The 24,192-nt window shown below is 38.9% G+C and overlaps 1 protein-coding gene across 7 annotated transcripts in view; it reads left to right on the plus strand.

Moving 5' to 3' along the window:
* ERC2 (ELKS/RAB6-interacting/CAST family member 2) overlaps nt 1-24,192 on the plus strand; it is a 1,141,350-nt gene that overhangs the window by 997,156 nt on the left and 120,002 nt on the right. For 4 of the 7 annotated variants that reach the window (XM_060203088.1, XM_060203089.1, XM_060203090.1 and 1 more), the window contains 2 exons: nt 8,050-8,197; nt 9,589-9,717. In XM_060203088.1, the coding sequence (XP_060059071.1) occupies nt 8,050-8,197; nt 9,589-9,717 (277 nt within the window). The remainder of the gene's footprint in view (nt 1-8,049; nt 8,198-9,588; nt 9,718-24,192) is intronic. The other 3 variants (XM_060203092.1, XM_060203095.1, XM_060203093.1) reach the window with 1 other exon arrangement.

Consider the following 24,192-nt stretch of genomic DNA (forward strand, 5'->3'; position numbering starts at 1 on the left):
CTCCCTTGATAGTTTCCCTATTCTTCATCCTGGGAGTATGGAACCAGGATCATTACAGGGTATAGAAGGTACAAGGTCTGGCTTCTGTAATTGCTTCCCCACTGAACATAGGTATTGGAAGGTCTGTTGGGCTAGCAACGTGAGAGATGACCCAGGAACTAAGCTCCTAGTAGTGAGGCAGTTCAAATCTTTATTCATCTGAGTGCTCTGGAGTAGGGTGTACCACACCTGGTTAAGCCACATGGTCGGAAAACGGAAGAGGCAAGTCAGAAACAGAAGTGGCTTGACAATACTGTACATGGTTAGGAAAAAGGTGGAGAAAGGTAAAAGGAGGCTGGGGAAGGTAGGGACTTACTTAACAACTGTTGCTAGGGGTTTAACTGGTAGGATTACTAATACCCTGCGGGGAAATAGGGAGGAGACCTTTCAGGCAAAACAATGATTATGTAGATAATAATAGTATCAGGAATGCAGGGTGCTTTGTGAGGCAGGGAGTCTGATAAGACCAGGCAAATCTTGGGGGTCATGTCCCCCCTCGCTTGACCTCTCAGTAGAGAGGGAGAAACTGACAAGATGGATGTGCCCCTCAGGTCAAGCTCAACCACATCCTCACAATTTCCCTACAAAGATCGATCCATACTGCCAGCTTGTCTTTCTCTTTCCCTTAGTGGGGCAGGGATCTGGGGAGGTGGGGCTCCAGGACACATGGTGAGGTCTTCTGCCCAGGGAAGTCAGGCTGGCATCATGGTAGCATTGGAACCTGGTGGCTAAAAAAGAGTTAAAATAGAAAGCAGAGCAAATTGTTGGCTAATCATGAACCTTAAGGCAAGAATATTGCAAATGAAGATTTGGGGTCTCCATTTTGGAAAAAGATAGTAGGTCTATTTTAGGTATATTTCAAGGGGCCTATGACTTTACTAGTTTTGCCTGAGCCTGACAGCTAATACCCAGATGGACCCAGGTTATTGTCTAGGGAGATGGTGTCATAGTTGGGAAGAGGACTAAAAAGCTGCATCAGGGAAGAGAGTATCTCCCAAATACTGAAAAAGTATTTAAATATTGTTAACTGTAAACCCCCTCGATTTGATCTGGGGCCCATATTCTGCACAGGAACCTATATAACCTCTGCAACTCTGTAGGTCTGAGCTCACACTCTGTGGTAACTGCTAGAAAAATACTAGGCTGCACTAATTTCAGGACCCATCTTCCTTGGGTAGTAGCTAGAATATGTTGTCCAACATCCCTTCGGAGAATAAAACATTCCCTACCATTGAGGGCAAGGTCCTATAGGGGCCCACAGAGAGGTCCATTGTGTTGTTCCTGATGGAGATTACCAGTGACAGTGGAGAGAGAGATCTGTTAGAGATCTAGGCCCATCATGTCTGTGTGGGAACCCCATGGCTCCCAGACTAGGGCCCCAAGTGATGGGTGGCCTGGTAGTGACTAAAGAGTCATCATTAAAGTATGGTCTCTTAAAGATGGTCTCTTGCCCTTATTCAGCTTTTGTAGTCCTTACTTTGTCTGACAGGGTTAACTTTTGAGTGATTGAGGGAAGTGTAATAGGAGGTAGGTGAGAAGGGTATCTAGGTATAAGTAGAAACTGTTTCATTGGGTACTTTAAGGTGTCTTTTTATGTCTTTCTATTTGCTTGCTTCATTTATTGACTCACATCAAAAGTGCACTTTTGCATTAAGGTATATATTTTGCCCTAACTATGGATACATGTACATATATGCCCTATATCTAAGTTTTGAGGTTTTGTTAGGAAATACACTACCCAAAATGGAGTTAAGGAATCCTATGAGCTAGGAAAGGTCTCACAGGAGTAATGAGGCTGAAGGATTGACATTCCATGCCTGAAGTCTCTGGACACAGTTCGAAGTATAGCATGCTGAGGTACTACTGGTTGCATTGATTAGTTTGGGATCAGCAGAAGAAGTGTCAGTTGGTTTGAATTGAGAGAAGCATGCAGGAAAGTGAGCCCCACCCTAGAGATTCCAGGACTGGGAGATGTATGTGGGCTTTATAGAGAAAGGGGAAGGTTCCTGCTATCTAAGGGTTTAAGAAGGCATTAGATAGTTATTGCCATAACCAAATTATTTGACAATTGGGTTAAATTTTAAAATCCCTTTGTTGGCATTTTCTGTATCATACAAGACCTTACCATAATTTATGTCCTTTTATGTTGTTTACATACAGCTGTATCTTATAAAGTAATGTCACCAGTTGTTTCTGTTCTCCCTGGTCTAAGCTTTTAGAAGATTTAATATTTCAAAGAACAAGTCGTTATTAGAAATGTATTAACAATTTGAGCCTGTTGTTAAAATTCGGAGGCTCCAGCTGGCCGGACTAGCTTCACGGGTGGGTAACAGAGACGACCAGAGACGTACGGCTGGGCAGGGAAGCTGTATTTCTTTATTTAGGAACAACGATTTATAAACTAAGACAAACTAATCACCAAACACAACTCTGTTGCCTCTTTCCCCCGCGGCGGCGCCAAGCACTCTCGAACTCTCCAACTCTGGAACTCTGGAATTCTCTCGGGGTTCCTTGGGGGGGGGGGCAGCGGGCCCGCGAAACTAGCAGGACTGAACCAATTTTCTTGGCAGGGGGAGAGCTAGAACAACCCAATGTAAAGGATACATCATGAGCCCACTGTTTTAAGTAAATTTCAGGGGAGTTGGGCATTAGCACAGTGGGTTTAGCACAGGTGGCGCAGAGCACAAGGATTAGCATAAGGATCCTGGTTCAAGCCCCTGGCTCCCCACCTGCAGAGGAGTTGCTTTACAAGGCATGAAGCAGGTCTGCAGGTATCTGTCTTTCTCTCCCCCTTACTGTCTCACTCCTCTCTCCATTTCTCTCTGTCCTATCCAACAACAACATCAATGACAGCAAAAATAGTAATTACGACAACAATAACAACAAGAAAGGACAACAAGGGCAACAAAAGGGAATAAATATTTTTAAAAAGAGAACTACTAAATAAATTTCAGCAATCTAGTTACCCTAGAATTAAGAGTTAGCATTGCATGAGATCCTTATCAAAGAATAATGGCCAAATCAATTCTTAACATATTCAGAAGAAAATTCTAAATACTCCTAAAGTGTTAAAGGCTTTAGTTAAGCTATTTTAAAAGAAACCATAACTAGCATATGGCAAATTAATCTTCATTACACTGATTGTACTCATAATACTGTGACTGTGTGACAGTATTTACAGAAAGTATTTGTTAGCCAAAAGCAAAGCAAAAAAAAAATAAGGAAATGTAATAGAGAACAATAAGGGTGATTTTATAGCTAATAAGTAATTTGAAATGTACTTTTATTAAAATAATGTAAAATGTACATCAAGGATTATTAAGTATAATTAGATTCTCATTTTTATTGAGTTATATAATCTGTAGAGACTTAGAAATTCATTTATTGTTGTCTGACTGACATAATACTAAAAATTAGAAATTTATTCAGGAGAATTTTGGGTGAAATTTTAATAAATAAAAGGTATACTAAATTTTGAAATCTAAATTTTAGAATTATAAGGATAAGGAAGTTCAAAATGGGTATTCCTTTGGGTTAATAATGACTTTTTTTTTAATTGGGAGGTTAATAGTTTACAGTGCATTTGTTGGCACAGCTATTGAAACTACGAAATTCTGAATTTTGATCTGAAAAAGGAAAATGGTTAAAAAAAAATTTTTTTAAAGAACAGAAATGACATTGGAAACATACTTATGAGATTACTGCAACTGTCCAAGTGGTAGATGATATAGATTGTACTAGGCATGTGTGTCTATATATAAAGAGAGAGAGAGAGAAGACATAAACATGGGAAGTGGACACATATCCGTAAACTACTACAAAATATATACCTGAAAGTAGAAGTACACTAGAGTTTGCAGTGAGTTACCCCCCTAACACTTCCTCTCCACTATTTCAACCTTTGGGTCCATGATTGCTCAACAATTTGTTTGGCTTCGCATGTTAACTCTCTTTTCAGTCACCAGGTTCCAGATGTCATCAGGATGCCGGCCAGGCTTCCCTGGATTGAAGACCCCACCAATGTGTCCTGGAGCTCCGCTTCCCCAGAGACCCACCCTACTAGGGAAAGAGAGAGGCAGACTGGGAGTATGGACCGACCAGTCAACGCCCATGTTCAGCGGGGAAGCAATTACAGAAGCCAGACCTTCCACCTTCTGCAACCCACAGTGACCCTGGGTCCATGCTCCCAGAGGGATAGAGAATGGGAAAGCTATCAGGGGAGGGGGTGGGATATGGAGATTGGGTGGTGGGAATTGTGTGGAATTATACCCCTCCTACCCTATGGTTTTTTTAATCCTTTCTTAAATAAAAAATTTAAAAAAACATGGGAAGTGGGCAAATTTCATGGATGCTGAGTATTTGAAACAAATTCCCACAGTTTATCTACTGACTAAAAATTTTCATTTATAACTTTTTCTTGGGTTGTCGCCCAGGCTTTGCCACTGCAGGTTGACTTTTTCAGATAAAAAGAGACAGACAGGGATGGAGAGACAGAGATAGAAAAGGGCCACAGCATCAGAACTTCCTCCAGTATGGTGGGGGCCCATAATTTATAATTTTGATATTTATTCTACTGATTTTAAGTATTTTTTTAATCAATGGAAAGAGACAGAGAAACTAAGAGGAGGGGAGGTAGAAGGAGAGTGACAGGGATACCTACAACACTATTGCACCACTTGTGAAGCTTCTCCCTATAGGCAGGGACCAGGGCTTGAACCTGGGTCCTTGTGCATGGGAGAACAAGAATATTGGGTTTGTCACCACCTGGCCCCATTTTAATGATAGTCTGTGGGACAGGGGAATAATGTAGAAAGGATAGCAAAATAAAAAAGTTAAAACTAGTTTATTCATCCCACCACTATGCGATAATGGCTACTGGCATTTTGGTGTTTTTCCTTCCAATATTTTTTGTTGTTCCTCTTCTGAATATACTTTTATATTTGCGGATATTATATGTATAATTATATGTCAAGAACAGTGAAAGGTAAAAGTTTTTTTTTTCCTACTGATATGCTAAAAGGTTAGTTTGCCTTAGTTTCTGTGAATACAGATAAATGACTAGAAACTTTTGGATCAGAGACAAAGGACTTTATATCTCAAGAGACAGAGACCAGCACTAGCATAAATATGTCTATTCCTTTTCTCCTACATTCCAAGAAGTAAAGCATATAGGTTAGATGAGAAGCTATAGATATAGTGGGTTACATTATAAAATGGCAATTCTAAGCTGAGGGAGTCTGGATATCTTATAATTTAAAGTAGCAGACCTGCCCATTGCTATGGGTAGAGATAGTATCACACAGGAAACTAAACACAGTCACCTTTTAATCCTAGGGAAGGCACTATCTATGTCTTTCAAAGTTACTGTCTATCAAGCCTTTGTGAAAATTATGAGATAAGAAGGTATTGCAGGCCAGAAAATAGCCCATTTTTAGCTCATTTGGATAGTGTGTTTATTTGCCATAAGCATTACCCAGTTCAAGCCCACCCGCCCCCTCCTACCACCACCAAAGTAATCTTCAGTACTGTGACCTGACTCTCTTTCTCCGAGGTGAAGGCTTTCTTGTAAAATGTACAAGACAGAAGAGACTCAAGAATTATCTCTAAGAAACAAGTGTTCATGGATTACTAAATGTATTAATCAGCATGTTAAATGATGCCATATGATCTGTAAAGAATGCCTCATAGGGATATAGTCTAATTTGCTGTCAATCCCAGTTTACTTAAAGTTTACTTAGTATCAGTCTTTTAGGTTGTTTCTATTATTAAATCTTTACTTGGGCATTTAAAACTGTAGAAGAATATAGAGTAAAATACTGCAAGTACCTTGAGTATTTTGCAGCTAAATTGGCCTAGGTGGCAAGTGGGCTTTCCTTGATTTGAAGTTCATCTAGCCTCTTCTGCTTGACCCTATATATATATGTGTGTATACACTGGCTATGAATAGCTTGTCTGTTGTCTCAGGATGTTATCCAAAAGGAGACAGAGTCTGTGAAGCTGGATATTAATGCTTCTATTGGTAGTTCAGCCTAAACTGGTTTTCTTCCAGAAAGTGAAGATATTTCCTGACATTTATGCTGGTCACATGTTTGATCAGTCACTCAGACAGAAGCTCCTACTGCTGACATTAACAGTTCCCAGGAAAGTCCACACAAATCTCTGCAGTTGAAGAAAAAGTCAAGGGGGAGGGGAGTAAGATTCCTATGACCATCTTGTCCAAATTATGGAGGGGTTCTAGACTGATGGTAGGCATTAAAAATGGACAAAATAGGATCACAACTAGGTTGTAGTTCTGAGACTTCTGTGCAAATAAAGTACCCACTATGGAGGCTTTCTTGGGGATGGTAGGGTCTTTCAAAGTGTCTATACTCTTGTAGAAGTCACACAAATGGTTGGACAAAATTTCCTCAGTAGAAAAGAAGGCTAAAACAAAGATACAAGAAGAGTTACTTCCTAATCAAAAAATGGTCCCAGAAAATTGTTAGTTAACATTTACAACAGTTATGACCATGAAAGTAAAGATGAGAGGAGGTGATTTTAATAGTTTTCTGAAATAGCAAAGATCAGAGATTAAGCAGGAGTCAAGCACAGTGATTTCTTTTAAATGATAAAGAGTGTCAGTGATATTGTTGAAAGTTCAAAGTAAACTTATTTATCTCTTGAACAAATATTTCAGATACCTACTTTCTGCTTAGTGGACTTTGCTAAGGAAGATTAATTTGATCTGAGACCTAAAGAATAAGGCACTGCATGGCACAAAGGCATTGGCTATGTGGGAATGGCAAAGGCAAAACTTAGAAGGCAAAAACAACTGTAGTCAAAGTGTAATGTGGACTGAGTTTGTTGTATTGCACCAAAGTACAGGATTCTGGGGGAGGGAGGGCTTTCAGTTCCTGGTGCATAAGGGTGGAGGAGGAGCTAAGCAATGGGGTTGGAGCATTTTGCAAAAAAACTGAGAAAGTTTACACACACCAAATACTGAATTTACTGTTGACTGTAAACTTTAAAACCCCATTAAAGTATTAAAAAATAACAAGTGAAATATTTTCAATGACTGAAAATAAGTTGCAGAACAATATGTGCTGAAACCTAATTGTGGAAGAGGTGGAATAAGGTGCCCTGAGAGAGGTGGCCAGGGCCAATTGGCTTAACAAGTATCATGTACCACAAATGGTCTTGGTTTCAAACTCAGTGGGTGATGCAATGGATTTTTCATTGAATAAAAGTGGGAGAACTTGAGTTCATAATATGTTCAAAGATTACTTTAGTTTCTGTAATTGGAATGACAGAAAGTAAGCTTTGTGATTGAGAGGTTTGGTGGCAGTAGCTCAAGTTCAGTGTTTTGGAATAAAATCTGTTAAAGTTGTCAGTCAGTTGACACTGGATGGAATACAGAAGAAATTGAATTAAGAGTGGTTTCTAGGTTTGTGGCTTAGACTACTGGTGAATGGTGCTATAGTTAACTGAAATAAGAAAGACTGAGAAAAGAGTGCATTTTTATGGAATGAAGAGAGAATGGCATTGCTTTCACTGAAAATGGAAAGTGGACCTTAATAAACACCTCTCTACCTGTCTTCAAAAATAACTCTCACATGAAAGATGCAAGTATTGAAAGTGCTGTCCAACTTTGTTGGATTGTTTTGATACAGGTATAACTTTACCAATCATAGTTGGTGGGTGAAGGAATGAATGGATAGATGGATGACTGGATGGATAGATAGGTAAATAGATGAAAGTGTCTTAGAAGTGAATATCAAGATTGACTCCCTCCTTTTCTAATATGCACCTGTGATTCTAAATACATTGAAGATATCTTTCCTAGATGGCACAGTGTGTTTTAGGAATTCTGACACAAACTGCTTTTTCTCTTCTGAATCTTAGTATAATATGTCTTAAATATAATTCATAATCCCTTCCCATTGAGACTATACCCTGTAAATCATTTCAACTATGACAGTTGTATTTTTTTTCAATTTATAAAAATTATCACAATCATTTTTCTCTTATCAGACAGGAAGCTCTGCTTGCAGCAATCAGTGAGAAAGATGCAAATATTGCCTTGCTGGAATTGTCTGCTTCCAAAAAGAAAAAGACACAAGATGAAGTTATGGCTCTTAAGCGGGAAAAAGATCGACTCGTGCACCAATTGAAGCAGCAGGTAAGGCCTCTTGCATGAAAGTGTGTTTTGCTGGATTTGGGACCCTTGGTGCTTTCTCTGGATTTAGCTGCTCTTCATTATTTTATGTTCATCCTGCGGGCTCAGGCAGCAGATAGCAGGTAGGAGTGTAATGGCCCCAATTGCTGCTAAACACACCATGTTACTGCTTTTCTGTGTTTATGTGCATGTGCCTGGGCTTGTGTGGTTGGCAGCTAGTGCTGTTTTCTTTTCTTTTGTATTAGTATCATCTCTCCAGAAGTAACTTTCAGATCTCTTTCTTCCAATGGACTTTGTCTGACTTCTGACTAAATCCTAGAACTGCAAATTCAATCTGGACACTTACTTTCCCATTGGTACTATGGCCTTCTGTCTCGATCACTTACTGGGCTTCCAGAAAATATCCTTTCATCCAGTCCTTTAGATTTCTTCCTCTCCATATTTTCAACTTCAGTTCGTCACCTGTTTCCTCCAGGACCTTTCGGCTGAGGGATACCTCATAGACCCTAGTACTTTCAGACTATGCTTAGAGACCTCCTCAGCCATTCCTAGTCAATTTTATTATCTTCTTTCTTCCTCTTTTCTATACTATTGTATTTCTTCTGAGGGAAAAGTACTAATTTGTGTTGGAAATTCTTTTGTTTTCTAAAAGTGGCTTAAATGGATACAATTACACCTAAAGCATATTATAAATCATCCCTAAAATCTTCAGGCACTATTTCTCCCCTGTATATAACTTGGAAATATTTGGTGGTAATAGTTAAAAACATTTACTGAGATTCTAGCTTTGGTATGAATCCTATTCAGTAAAGATTGTGGTCCACTGGTCTATATTCTTATAAGGCAACTGCCACATCTTAGGGCCAAATGTGACTCTGAAGCTCTCTTGAAGTGTCATTTGGTACCATGTAGGGTATGTCCACATCAATTTCAGCCCATGGAATTGACTCTCAACCTGCTAGGTTGAGTGGAAGCAAAGCACAAAGGGAAAAGGACTTTCCACTCACAGATGGGCCAAACCTTTCTCTCCTTAGGAAGGAAAAGGCATCCTTAGGCCCAAAGTCAAAGTCCATTTTTCACAGGACTTCCTTCTGAGAGAGAGAGACGTCTGCTATGCCTGGGTGTCCTCTTCTCCAATGGGAGGGTCCCAGCCACTGCGAGACATTGGGGTCATTCCACAGAGCAGCATGCCTTGCTAACGCTGGGCCTTGGGTCAGGGACCGCTTTACATCTGACCTCTTTGTTTGGGGCTGAACATCTTCTACAGTGAGTTTTCTACCCACTTGACCAAAGAAAGTCAAGACAAGCCTCCTTCTTTGCTTTCTCCTGGTTCCTTTCCTGTGTGTGCTGTTCCTTCGCCTCCTTCACCTAACCATTGTAGCTTTCTCCTACAGGTTTATAGACCTAGGAAACAGCCCCTGAGCTCGAATATACCATGCACTTGTGATGCTGGCTACAGTCCAGATATTGCGACCAAGTACCACGGGTCCAGCTACGATGCATATATGATCCAAAGGTCTCAGGTCAGTCAGCTGTTAAGGAGACACTTGTCCTTGCTATGGAGGGTTGGGGATACATAAGAGTTACATCTATTTTACCTTTACCACTTTTGATGATTTCCTATACTTGGTGGTCATGAACTCTGAAACCACAGACTTATTTATTAGACACTGCCTGATGGTTCCAGACTTGGTGACCTCTGTGTAGGAACATCTCTTCAGCAGTGACCTGGCACTATTGCAAAGCCAAAGCTGCCAGGGACTTTACTGTCAATCATAGTAGATATTTTTTCTTTTTATGTCTTAGGTACTTTGCCCCCCATATCTCCTTCTACTTTTCCTAGCAAGGAATTTTTTAAGGAATGCTACTATTTTTTTTTCTTCCCCAACATCATGAAAATGCACTCCTGGATTCCAATAAGGATTGAGTGAAGCCCTTCAATTTGTTCCTGGAAAATTGCACAAAGCCTTCATTATTCATCACAGGCTTGGTTTTGGATATCATGGAAGGTTTGGGAAACCCCAGCCATTCAGACTTAGGCTCCTGCCTGGGTGAAGGCAGGGTCTAAAGGACTGTTGTGGAAAAACAAGCAGTGGAGGAAGAGAGTGGGCTCCTTGTATCTCAGGTTTGAAATCCTTTCTCACACCCTACCTGCCACTGAGCAGGAGAAATGTGAATTTCTGTATCTTGTTGCAAATGATAATCATTCTAAGAGATTATTAGAGGAGCATGCCCTTTTGTTGAGTGATTTCTCTGTACCAGCATGTGTATACAGTGTCCCTCAAAAAAATTGTCCCATAGTCCTCACAGAACAACTGTAGTTGGGACCAGAACCACCTCTCCATTCTGGGGACCACAACTGAGATGAAGAGTGCGCAACAACCAGCCCAAGACACACAACTCATCCTTGAAAGAGTTCAAGTTTTGGATAGTCCATACGTAAACCATCAAGTTCAGGAAAGGATTCATAGTAACAAGCTTTGTAAACCTGAAGTAGATGTCAAAAGGCACCTGTGAGAGTAATCGTTCTTAAAGACTGGACTGCTTAGAGCTCTTAGATTCCAGCTGTTTGAGCTTGTCAATAATAATTAACACTTTACTGATGATTACTGTTATGTTACATCCTCACCACTTGCCATGCACAAGGATAAGGTCTTTGCATATATTAACTCAACAACTCTTAGCAAAACAAGAAGGGTTGATGTTGATATCAGAAATAACCAGAGGTACATAGAAGCTGAGTTCCTTTCACCTAACAGATACCATCAGAGATAGTCAGTTCTGATACCTTAACTTGTGGATACTAAGCTGACCTGGACTAAAGGGATAAGGGGGCTGGAAAATAATTGGTGAGACCAAGTGCCATGGTTAAGTTATACTCAACAACTATTCATTGAATGCTTTTTTGTATTATATTGCTAGGCATTATAACACATGGATGTATTCCAAAATATAGCAGCAGTAAAAGTAGATTTTAAAACTTTCTTACAGAGCTTACTTTTCATTGAAGTTAGCTTACTTTTCATTGAAAGTAGAGCTTACTTTTCATTGAAGGAAACAACTATAGCATAATAAATAAGGAAATTATATGGTAGGAATAGAAAAATATAGATCAAGGAGATGAAGAAAATTTGCCATCAGAATGGCCATGGGTGGGGTAGGGCTACTGTACATCTGCTAAGAATAGTCTAGTCTAGAGTGAAAATCTCTGCAGTTAGGAAGCAGAATACACTGGCCTCAGGACAGGGTGTTCTATCCTGGATATCAGCCAGAGGGTACAGTTTAAAGCTATCTTGTTGACCCTGTTCTCCAAACCCCTCTGGTTCAGTTTCCAAGGAACCCCAATGTTTAGCTTTCTTAAAAAAGTAGCATTGCCACGTCTGCTGAAGTCATAAGAACTCAGAGAATTGGCATGTCACAGCTCACAGCTGATGAAATTTTCCAGGGGGATCAGAACTTTTTGGCAAAATACCCTCATTGACTTTCTGGGAGTCTCAGCAATTTAATCCTGGAGTCCAAATCCTCCCATACTTTCAGTAGAAAGACAAGTGGACAACAGTGCCCGCCACCTGGCTTCTGGCCTACTCAGAATGATCGCTGTGCATTGGAAAAATACAGATAGCTTCAAGATTAGATTCTAATTCCAGTAAGTAGATGCATGCCCTATTAAAAATGTAAATCCTATGATACAGTTCATCCCCCAGTTTTTACCTCTCACTTTCCTTACCACTGGAACATAGATATTCAAAGTGATTTTCTTTCTGCCTCATACATGTGGTTCCCTCTACCAGGAGCAATTCACCTTATTTCCTCACCCATTCATCCATACAGACTCAGTCCAATCACACGTTTTCAAAAACTCCTTCCAGGACTTCTCAATTGGGTCAAATCCCCAACTTGGGACTCCTGTATTAATAATATCACTCAGTTGCTCTATAACAGATATGATTTTGCATTCATCTTTGTCATCATTTGAATAGTAACTATCTGCCCTGATAGTTTATGAATTCCATGAGGACTGAAAATGTTTTAATATCTTTGCTAACCATTTATTTTGACACATAATACAATTGCCAAAAGATAGTGGCAAAAAATGCAATTGTTTACTGAATGTAAAAATGAATGAGGGGTTGAAGTCTCAGACAGCTTATTTATAAAGAGATGTCATTGAGCAGCCATGACTTTGAACAAAACGTAACTTCATAATCCTTACCACAATATCCCAGGTAGCTACTACCAACCTATAGGAGCTAGTAGAAGAGGTGAGATTGTTTTCCAAGTGATGATCACTCAATGGTACCATATTCTTTCTTCACATGTATAAGAGACTGCTCCGAGAGGCCATTCCCTGTGGTATTCATTGTAAATATGTCCTCTGAATTGCTTTACTGCATTCTATATACTTCAGATCCACCCAACTTAGGGGATTCTTTCTCTTTATTTAATTTGATAGGGCAGTGAGAAATTGAGGGGGAAAGATAGAAAGGGAGAAAGAGAGACACCTGCAGACCTGCTTCACTGCTCATATAAATTCTTGCCAGCAAGTAGGAACTAAGGGCTTGAGCTAGATCCCTGCACATGGTTATTAATGCCTGTGCACTCAAGTGGATGTGCCACCACCTGGAGGCCCTAGGGGATTCTTCTTAAATAAAATCCCAAGTTTCCAAATGTAGCAGAGACTGCTTGTATAGTAAAAGAATCTCTTCCATTTCCTCCCTGAAAACTTCTGAGTGATTCCTAAGTCAATTTTCCTAGAAATACCTAAGTTTCTGGTAAACATCTGTCAGGAGAAGCCAGAAGAGATGATATGAAATGAGTTCAAAAGTTCCAACTAAGTCTAACAACAAACAGCAAAAAGATTTTTTATGATACTGCTTAGGTGTTCAAGGGTTGGTTCTAGGCTAAGCATGGCCTACAGGTAAAAAAAAACAAACAAAAAAAAAAACAGTAGTTTTTACTACCAGAATATGTTTTCTTGTGCCAGAATGTATATATGTATATTTTCTGTTTCTTTCTGCATAAAAAGGATGAAGAACTAATTATAGTTTGGTTGTAGACATAGAAGCATATCCAACCATTGCATTCTCCTCAATTCCACTTATTCACAAGTGCACACCTCCATCTTTTATTCCATCTCTTTAAAAAATCTGGCCTCCAGATTTTAGCAATTTGGTGGAGAGTGTCTCAATTGAAAGTGAGTTAAGTTTTTTTTTTTTTTAAACTTAACTTGGTTTGTTCTCTAAGGAGACTAGTTCTAAAATGCATTGTTGAGAATTACCATTTTACTTCTTTCAGTCTGGGATTCACCTCCCTTTGCCAATTCTTCTACTCCTAAAGAAAGGACTGACATCAAAATAATTAATTCTGAAATCATTGGATTTTCCTGCTGCTAAAGGGTTTTTGAAGAAAGCTTAAAACTAAATCTTACCCCCTAAGACTTATTCCCACATGCTCCCTTGTGTGCTGAAGTAGTGATAGGCACATCCTTGATGAAAATGCCTTTTATAAAATGAGGGCCAGACACTATTGTTTAGTTAAAATTAGAACCAGCTTATTTCTCAGAACAGGCTAGAATCCATATGTGATCTGAGATAAATGGTGCTTGGTTTTCTTTCCTCTTTTTCTACCATTTCTGGGCATTGTATTTGGCCACCAAGAAACACACTGATGAATTACAAGCAGGAAGAAACTAAGACCAGGAGACTAGTCCACTGCTTCTCTGTATTACTCCCCTCTGGGGCAATAGAAAGAAGAAAGAAAGAAAGAAAGAAAGAAAGAAAGAAAGAAAGAAAGAAAGAAAGAAAGAAAGAAAGAAAGAAAGAGAAAGAAAGAAAGGAAGAAAGAAAGAAAGAAAGAAAGAAAGGGAGGAAGGAAGGAAGGAAGGAAGGAAGGAAGGAAGGAAGGAAGGAAGGAAAGAAGGAAGGAAGGAAGGAAGGAAAGAAGGAAAGAAAGAGGTGCTCGGTAGTGGTGTACCTGATTGAGTGCACATATTACAGTGCTCAAGGACCCAGGTTCAAGCCCCCAGACCCCACCTGCCAGGGGGAAAGCTTTGCTAGTGGTGAAGCAGGGCTGCAGTTGTCTCTCTGTCTCTCTCCCTCTCTATCTCTCCCCTCCCTCTTGATTTCTGACTGTCTCTATCCAATAAATAAATAAAGATACTAAAAAGAAGAAAGAAACTCTATGTCCATGTGAATATTCTGGTGGATATGCCAGGTATACATAGCATAATCTATTTGAAGGTAGTCTCTCCCTCTCCTATGTTGTCCAGAGGGTCAAAGGACTATCTTTAAGAATTAACCAAACTGGTGTGACCAGGAGTAGGAGAAGCAAAAGCTGCCTTGCCATTTGTTTATAAGAAATGGTTGTAAAGAGGAAACTACACAATCTCATCAGAGGTGGAACTATCCTATCAAGGAAAGTAGAAAGCATCAGAATAAGCAGGTTAACAAGCTTTCTTTTCTTTTTTGTCAGTGGATTTTCCAGTCTGACATTTTCAGATAGAAAGCCCAAGACAGGGAAACAGGAAGATGCCACAACACTGGAAGTTTCCTTCAGTGTGATGGGGGCTGGGCTGGAACCTGGCTTGTGCTCATGACAAAGCAAGTATACTATCCAAGTGAGCTATCTTTCTGGCCTAAGCAGGCTTTTCTTTCCCCACTACGCAAGGTTGTGCTTTCCATTTACACTTCCATCACATTGTATGCAGATGACTTTTAATTACCCTTTATGGTTCAAGAGGTGAACACAATTAAACAGCAGTGGAGGAACTCTGAGCTGGAGGGTTCCCATAGCCTCCTGTTGTGGTTGGATGAGCTCCAGAAAAGTTTGATTTGATCCCAGCAGTGTAATGCATCACAGACTTGCCTCAGATCGAATTGCTGAATTGCAAATGCATTGGTTTTCACTGCAGATTCTCACTGGGCTAAGCTGTTCATGCCCCACTAGTAGATTTAGCTAGCCACATCTCTGTGTATCACTGACTTCAATGAAAAGTGTCTTTACAATACATTCTGGATAATTTCTCCTTTAAATACAGAAATACACTGATATCTCCTCTGCATACCAAGGCCAGATCATTCTCATGGAACTAAAACCAGAAGTACTTGTTTGTTATTCTGAGAATGGTTTCTTCCTAGTGTCCAAGTAAAACTGATCAGAACACTAGTCAACACTGCCTGGCTGCATTTCTCACTCTAGATAGCAGGTGACTCCACCTCAATGCTAAAGGAATTCATTTGGTTTGTCAATTGCAGCACAAAATTGCATAGAAATATTATAGAGGTAAATCCATCATCATTACTCTGCTATATATTTCTCAGCTCCCTATTTGATATGCATATTCCGAGAACTTTGAGCTGACTCTGATGTACCACTTTTCAAATAAATATCTATTTCATATTAGAGAGAATTTTATACTGACAAAAGTGAGGGAGAGGGAGTGGGAGAGAGAGAGAGAGAGAGAGAGAGAGAGAGAGAGACAGAGAAAGGAGATATTCAGAACATCATTCCAGAGCATGGGGCACTGGCCTTTACCCTCTTCCTGACTGTTGATGTTCTACTTTTAAAAATCTCTAACTCTATCCTCTAAATCATATGAAGTACCTTTGGTGTAAATGGTGCTCTTGGCATATTTATTGACTTTGTTCTTGAAGCCTGGGTTTATATCACCTTTAATTTTTTATTAGTGACTTAATATTGATTTATAAAATTATAAGATATTAGTGGTATAATTCCATACAGTTCCCACCACCCAAGTTCTGTGTCCCGTCCCCTCCACTGGAATAGTTTACACCTTTGGGAGTATGAGCCACAATTCTTTTTGGGGTACAGAAGGCAGGAGTTTTGACTTCTGTAACTGCTTCTCCAGTGGACATGGGTGTTGACTGGTTGATCCATACCCCCAGCTTGTTTCTATCTTTCCTTAGTGGGGTAGAACTCTTTAGAAGTAAATTTCTAGGAAGAATTGGTGAAGTCATCAGTCCAGGGAAGTAAGATGGAATCATAGTAGCATCTGGAACTTGGTGGCTGAAATGCAGTAAGATATAAAGCAGGACAAAATGTCTAATAAACAGCGGGTTAATATCATCTTTAGCACAGATAAGATACATCTTGAAACACTTAATATATTCATTTTTCTTTTTCTTTCTTTCTTTCTTATTTTGAAGCATTGGGAATCCAAACTGAAGATCTTTAAAACAATTGCAAAGGTTCAAAAAAATCTTTGCTTCCTGGAGAAGTCAGAGACTATTCCCTGAAGAAGTAGGGAAATAGAATTCCTCTGACATTTAGATTGGTAATTCACATTCCATCTTTTGTGACTAATGTTTACTCAGTCATGATACAGTCTATTAAATTTTCAAGCATTCTCATGAAGCTATTGATTGTTGTAGAGATACTTTCTATTTGCTCTTCTAAATAGAAAAATTTGAAACACTAAAATTTGCATTGCCTTTTATAAGTATGTAAAGATAGAGCTTGGTCTATAGTTTAAGTTTCAAAGCCATCTGCCAGTAATTCGAAGTACCCCTACACTACCTAGCTGTTGGCAGTGCACATCAGAATAGCAGACTTAGCTGAAGGTGAAAAAAATAGAGAACATACAAATGTCAAATGTCTCTCCTTTCTCCCTCTCTCTCTTTCTCTCACTCTCTCTCATTCAAATTTCACATCTGTGCTCTATTTTTAAACATTTATTCTTTAAGTGATAACGCATGTTCTACCAAACCTTTTATTGGATTAGACATGTTTGCAATACCCTTGACTTTAACCTGTTCATTACTGCCTCAAGAACATTCAAGTCTATCACCAAAGTAAAGAGTGTATATGGAAAAAAAGTTTCCAAGGTACCAGTGACCAAGAAGCCATTTTACTTTGGGTAAGGAAGAATCAGGCTGTTGGGGAGTGTAGATTTGGGAGCATCTTAGAATAGTGTTGCTTACAGAGTTCTGGTGGTGGGAATTGTGTGAAGTTGTACCCCTCTTATCCTATGTTTTTTGTCAGTGTTTCCTTTTTATATATAAAAATTTTTTTAAAAAAGAATAGTGTTGCTTCTAAAGTATGTGTGTGTTTTGGAAACTGTAAAATGTATTACTTTCTTACTCATCAAGATATTTTTTGATAATTCACATTTTAGAACCAGTATTAATTTTTAAATAGTAAATCATTTACTGTGTTAGGAATTTTAAAATAAATTGTCTCATTCAATTTGTATAGTTAGTGACTTTACAAACTAGATGTGATTAATCCCATTTTAGAGGTGAGTAAACAGATAGGGGAATGAGGCAAAGATACCCTAGATGGGCAGGGCCTACCTTCCAAGTTCTAATGTGGTCACATACCTATAAGTTGGTACCCAAGTATGTCTTTTAGGTAATAACCTTCCATGATCTGGTACTAAAAAGGAACAGAAAAAAGCTTTATTCTGTGGCCCTGCCCAAAACTCCCTATCCCTCCTGCCCTGCAGGTTCCAGCCTATCCCCACCCTGGCCCTAGGTCACATGAACAGACAGGGGAGGGCTACTTATCTCTTAATGCATCTTGCTGTCAGAGGGTAAAAGGGACTGTGGACTTGAGCAAGTGAGCTGAATTTAGCTTTCAGTCAAGAAAGGTTGGCACTTACTTTGCTAACTTTTTCATTCTCAAGATGCCTACACAAAAAGCTTCCCTCCCTTTAGTTTTTCCATTTTCTTCAGCGTCTAACACATAAAAACAGGCTTCTGCAAAGACCTCTTTTCTTGCCCTCCTTTTCTTCCTCTCATCATATAATTTAAAATGCTTTCAGGCTGTCTTCACCTGATCATTTCAGATGAATTGAAAAAAGATCTGACTTCCTGCCCTTGTATCTTTGTGATGCTGAATTTCAAAGTGAAAGAAAAGTTGAAAAGTTCTTTTCCCTCTTTTTAGCTTCATACTGCCCCTTTGAACAACTGTGTTAAAAAAGAAAATCCTCATTTGTGATTTATCAGCTTTATTGTAAAAGCTGTTGATGCCCTTTTCTGACTTAAGAAACCCCTCCCCATGCATACGCATACTTTTTTGAATAATGATTTATCAGGAAAATGATTTTTATCTTCCTCTTTCATGATTACAGAATGATAACTTTCCAAATACAAATGTCTGTATTTCCGGTGTTCTTATCTTTACTATAATTCAACATTATATTCTTTTAGGATAGAAGCAATTTAAAAATATTTTCTTCCTCTGGAACAGTGAGAAGACAGAGTTAGAAGTTCCAGAATAACTCATATTGACTGGTTTTTTTTTAACTTATCCTAAGTAATGTACTACATCAAAGTAATATGGATTTAATGTAATCATCCCTATTATGTAAATTATGCTTTTCCACAGTTGAAAGTATGTAAATAAGTGTCTTATCATTAAATAACATATGCTCATTAAAGAAACTTAGAAAAATGTAAATAAAAACTTAAAATTACCCATAATTCCACTACTCTAAATAACTGTCATTAAGATTTATAGTTTCCTACATTCCATTGTCTACATACATAGTTGAACAAAGACATGACATGCTTCATAATAAAGGTTTTTTAGCCTTAGCAACAGTTAATGTTATGTGAATTTTCCCATGTCTTTAAAAAGCATCAAAAATATATATCTTGGTTGGATAATTTCCATTGTTGTCATACTTAATTTGATCATTCTCCTGCTATTAGGACTTAATTCATTTTTAGTTTTTCACTTTATAATCACATTTGATGAAAATCTTAGTGCATAACTTATTTTTCTATTATTTTCATTAGGATTATTGCTCTGAAATTTAAATGTTAGAGTTATTGATACTTTAATAATTTTAGGGACAGCAAGATAGCTCACTTAGGTAATGTGCTTGCTTTCTTATGGGTACAACTTAGCTACAGTGCTGCCATATGCTCACTACCCATTTATCTCTGTGCTTCTGTCTGGAAAAGTTACCTGAGAATGGTGAAGACTCAATGACAAAAAAAAAGAAAAGTAATTAACTCTTTCTATAAAGTATTGACATTTATAAACATTTTTTTCTTTTTACTTCTTTATTTCCTTTTGTTGCCCTTGTTGTTTTATTGTTGTAGTTATTATTGGTGTTGTTGTTGGATAGAACAGAGAGAAATGGAGAGGAGGGGAAGACAAAGAGAGGGAGAGAAAGACAGACACCTGCAGATCTGCTTCACCACCTGTGAAGCGACTCCCCTGCAGGTGGGGAGCCAGGGGCTTGAACCGGGATCCTTACGCCATTCCTTACACTTTGCGCCACCTGCACTTAACCCGCTGCGCTACCACCCAACTCCCATTTATAAACATTTTATGTGAATGTTAAATGTTCATGCTAACTTTGTCAGATTAGACTGTTAATAGGCCATTCATAGATTCTTGGCAGATGCCTAGTTCAGGTTGTGTATGTGATTAGTAAACTGAGTAGGCAAAAGCAAAGGAATATTTAAAAAATTAACTTGTTGAGGAGAAGACATTAGAAAAAGTGATTAGTTCATTGAGCAAATACTATGTGTCAGATGTTGTTCTGATACTCAGATACTGCAGTGAGCAAAACACAATATCCTTGCCTCTAGGGAACTTCTAATGGTTGAGGAAAAGAAGAAACACAATTAAGATAGATGGGTTAGAGTTAGAGTTAAGGTTTAGAGCTAGGGTTATACATGTGGAATGATAAATCCTATGAGGAAGAATAAAGATGATGTTCTGTAAGGTTATCTAGGGAACAATGTCGAGTATGGCGTTTCTAAAATAACTCCCTGAGGAAGAGACATTAAGCAAAGACCCATTGGAGATTGGAGCAGGAGTGATGAGGGAGTCCTCAGTGGGGTCAAATAACAGCAAAGAGAGATGGAATCTGTTCATTTCTGCCCCTTTCTCCAAGTGCAGTTGCTAAATTGACAAGGTGGGGGAGCCAGAACCCCACAACACTAATGTTTAGATGAGATTATTTTTGAAAAATATGCACACAACAACTCAAAGCCCACTCTCTTATCTCTGCCCTGCTATAGCCATTGAGAAATGGCCCTTGAAAACAGCCAGCATATCTTTATTGAGATAATTGTTGTTACAGTCTGGAGGTGAAATAGTGCAAAGAGGTTACAAGTTCAGATTGGACAGAGAGGTCATTTCAGAAAACAGTGAATACTGAGCAAGAGAAAGAATGGCATCTCAGAAGGTGTCTATCCAGATGATTCATAAACTCCAGAAGCTTGCAATTAGCTGATCATCTCAAAGCTTATTTATTTCCCCTTTCTCATTGTACAGCACTTCTAGGGTAACAAGCAGCATAGAAATCAACCTGAAACTCTACTGCTTTGGGCTATCTTGGTTGTGCCAAAAGTCCCTTTAGGTGCCAGTACTGAAAGCAGATGTCTGAGTCAGAAGGCCAAGCAGAGTTTCTGTTGGATTCTAAGAGTCTTCTTAGATTATAAAACCCAGTGCTCTGAAAACCCAGTGTCTTATGCAGCAGTCATCTTGAAAGCAGGATGTTGAAAAAGACAGCAGACACCATAACTCATTGGGGGGATCCCTAGCAGATAATGGGAAAGTACAGTGCCTGCAGAGCATGGATCTAGGGATTGGAGTTCTGATCCAGCTCTATGCTCTAATACATTGAGATACCTTAAGCAGTTCATTTATCTTCCTCTTACATCTAAGTTTCCCTATGTGCAGTGTAAAGGGAGTAAGCTAACAGACAGCTCTGTTCATTGTGAATCTGGTAGTCTAAGACTATTTCCAGCAACTCACAAACACATTGATCAATATTAAGCATTCTGTGAGTGTCCTGGCAAAGACATTTTTGCTCTCCTGGAGTCTCTAGTTGGATAGGAGAGATGTGTTTGATGAGATATAAACACAGCTAGCATGTTTTAAAAATGATATTGTGGCAAGCATCATATTTAGGTTGTTTTACTACAGTCCTCACAAAAACTCAAAGAGTGTAGAAACATTACTTAGAATTAATGACAGGCAGAGCCAGGATGTGTACATTGAACCAGTTTATAGCACATCCCTTGTTTCCCCTATTGCAGTACAATTGCTGTCTTCTCATCAGGAAAGATCTGAAAATTCAAGATTTGAAGAACAACGAAGAAGGATGGCTCTGAAATTTTCTCATTTGACTCTTGTGATCCTGACATATTTCCAATTTTTAATCCTGTGATGGTCAATTTATCTTCCTGTAAAACTAGTACAGTATTTTCTACCTATAAATCACAGAGATTTCTTATCATGAATCTTCTTCTCTGAGCCAAGTTCTTTAAAACCTCCAAGGACGTACAGGATCTTGATCTCAGAACTAAAGTACAATGACAGGACTGTCTCACTCCTCCCCACAATGTAGCACTGTGCTTCTAAGAATGACGGTCCCAGACTGTCTCTAGTGACAATCTATTGACACAAACCTGCTCCCTATGACTTGTTTTCCTGACCAAAGAAGAAAGAATTTGAGTGGCAATGTTCATAAATAGGTATCTCCTGTCTGCTTTTCTGGGAACCAGACCCTGATTTATCCTTGAAGAAAAATAAATACTGCAGAAGGTGCAAACATTGCTTTGAAAGAACCCAGTTCAGTAAAGGTTCAAATATCCGCCTTCCAAAAAAGGAGTGTCCAGGACTCCCAGGCCCAATCTTGTCTGCCCATATACTGCTGGGAGGTCTGTTGAATCCAGAGTCTTCTGAGACTTCTTGAGTTGAGACTGAGCTTCCAGGGAGAGGCTTTCTGTTGCTTAGATTCCTAGTGATGCAATCCTTGGTATGGAAGGGGGAAAAAAGATATTTTGAAAGGGGAAGAGTCATCTCCTGGGGATTATTTTTTATGAACCAAGGACACTTGAGTATGGCTGATTTATCTTAATAGCAGATACTATGAGCAAATGTCCCAGTTGACTCTGTGCTTTTGGCAAGAATGGATGAGAAATGGAATGAAGTAGACCCAATAAGAGCTGGCAAGTCTTAAGTTTAGGAGTTTTAATCTTTCTAACTCCAAATATAGAGTTCAGAATTGTTTCCAAAAATTTTCGAGTTGCAGGTGGACATTCGGCTTTGAGAAAAGGCAAAGTGGGTTCCATTACCAGGCTCTCTGCTCTAGAAATGGTTATCTGGGGCTTGAGTGATAAATTCCTGCATCTCCCCATGGTCATTAGTGTTTTAACTCTGTTACAACATTCTAGTTCTGAGAATCCTGGTACCATATAAAGAGACCTTTTTGTCAGGTGAAGAGCCCTCCTGTTTGCTGCACACATAATTGTGGTTCTCAGGGGACATTGCAGGACTGCTGTATACATCCTCTTATGTCAGGCCTGGAATGAAACCATGCTGAAACCAGTGCCTTATAAGTAGGAATATAAATTATGTCAAGGCCTAACTCAGTGTTGTAACATTTGCTAATCCTTATTAGATATGGATAAATTCTCATGGCTTAATTTGGCATGTTGAGCCTGTGCTTCAGATTGTCTTTGGGGATTGGAAAGGAAATGCACAACTTTACTCTAATTTTTCTCTTGTTTCTCTAGAATGGGACATAATTTTTTATTGTTAGCTGGTGGAAACTTTGGTGAATCGTGGCCAACTGTGGCTCACACCCCCACAGGAAGAAAAGCATCAGACTTTAGCTGAGAACATTGTCTGTGAAATAAACCAGGATGTTTGATTTTTTTAAAATTCTTTCCACTTAAAAAGCTTGCTGTTCAACAAATCTTAATGTTCTGATCAAGACCAAAAGAGTTGAGGAGACAGAAAGGTACAATATCTTTCAGAGGGCAATTATAGAGTGATAGGTGATGTTTTAGTTTAGTAATAACTCTAGAGAAAGTTCTACTGAAAGTGTCCTCAGTGAGGACACTGGGGCAGTCACAAGCTTTCACATCCAGAACATCCTTCTTATTCTTGGTCCTTACTTACTCCAGAGTAGAAAGAGTTACATGTTGGCCAGAAGTCAGGCACCTCAGGGAACTTGACTAGATCATCTCTGTATGCATGGGCGTGGGAAGAGCCTGTCTTTTTACTTACTTACATTCATGGAATTTGCTTCCCAAATAAATAAGGTAACAGATTCTCCCCTTTTTGCTACCAAACAGTTATTTTGAAGCTATTTTTAAATATTTTAAATTGCTAGAGTGAAAAGCTATTCTCATGTTATTTACTCTTTTATCACCATCTTACCGTTTTGTGCCTATCCATGAATGCTGGGAACTCAATCATCTTTAAGGATCTCACATCTTGTCATCATGTTTTACAACTCTGATCAGATTTGGGGCTATTGAATCATTTGGTAATATTAGCAGCAAAATTATTTAGGTAAGATCTCTTCTGTTCATAACAATACATTCGTCTTAGCAGATATGCTTTCCATATTTTTATGAGCAGGAATCCTCTTGGGTAACCTCCCTCCCAATCAATTCTCAGTGTCATAGAAGAGGAAATTTATTTATTTTTATCCCTGGAGTGATATTTCAGAAAAGTTGTCACATAAAAAAAATTAAGATTGAAAAACCCTGATTCTATGCTCTCAACCACTTCCAATGCTTAGCCTCTTCTGAGCACAGGACCAAAACTGTCCCCATCTCTCCTTTATGAAATTCTGTTGAGACACATTAATCCCTGTGCACTGTGTAAGAAAGCCAAATTGCTGTTGGAATGTCCCATGGAACTCTGGGAATCCAGATAGGAATCAAGGAAACAGCACAGCATCTTTCCCCCCTTGTGCTTTCAAGCTGTTGATTGATTTGTAGGCAGTTGTTCTCTTTACCTGCAGGAAAACCTGAGGTCTACATTCTGATGATTGTTGATTTGCTTGTGTTCATTATTATATGCTGTTCTTAGTCAGACTTAGAGAATATAGGGATAAATTGGGGAAACCAGAGGCCTCTTTCTCTGGTTAAAACAATAGTCACCTGATCATTTGCCAGGATATTTAGGCTGTTTTTCAGATCTTTTACACTGCTGAAATACAAATCAAAGAAAGAGCTGCTGGAACAAACCATATGAAAACCACATACTTACTCAGA

This window comes from Erinaceus europaeus, chromosome 12 (genome assembly GCF_950295315.1).
Source record: "Erinaceus europaeus chromosome 12, mEriEur2.1, whole genome shotgun sequence".
Taxonomy (NCBI): domain Eukaryota; kingdom Metazoa; phylum Chordata; class Mammalia; order Eulipotyphla; family Erinaceidae; genus Erinaceus; species Erinaceus europaeus.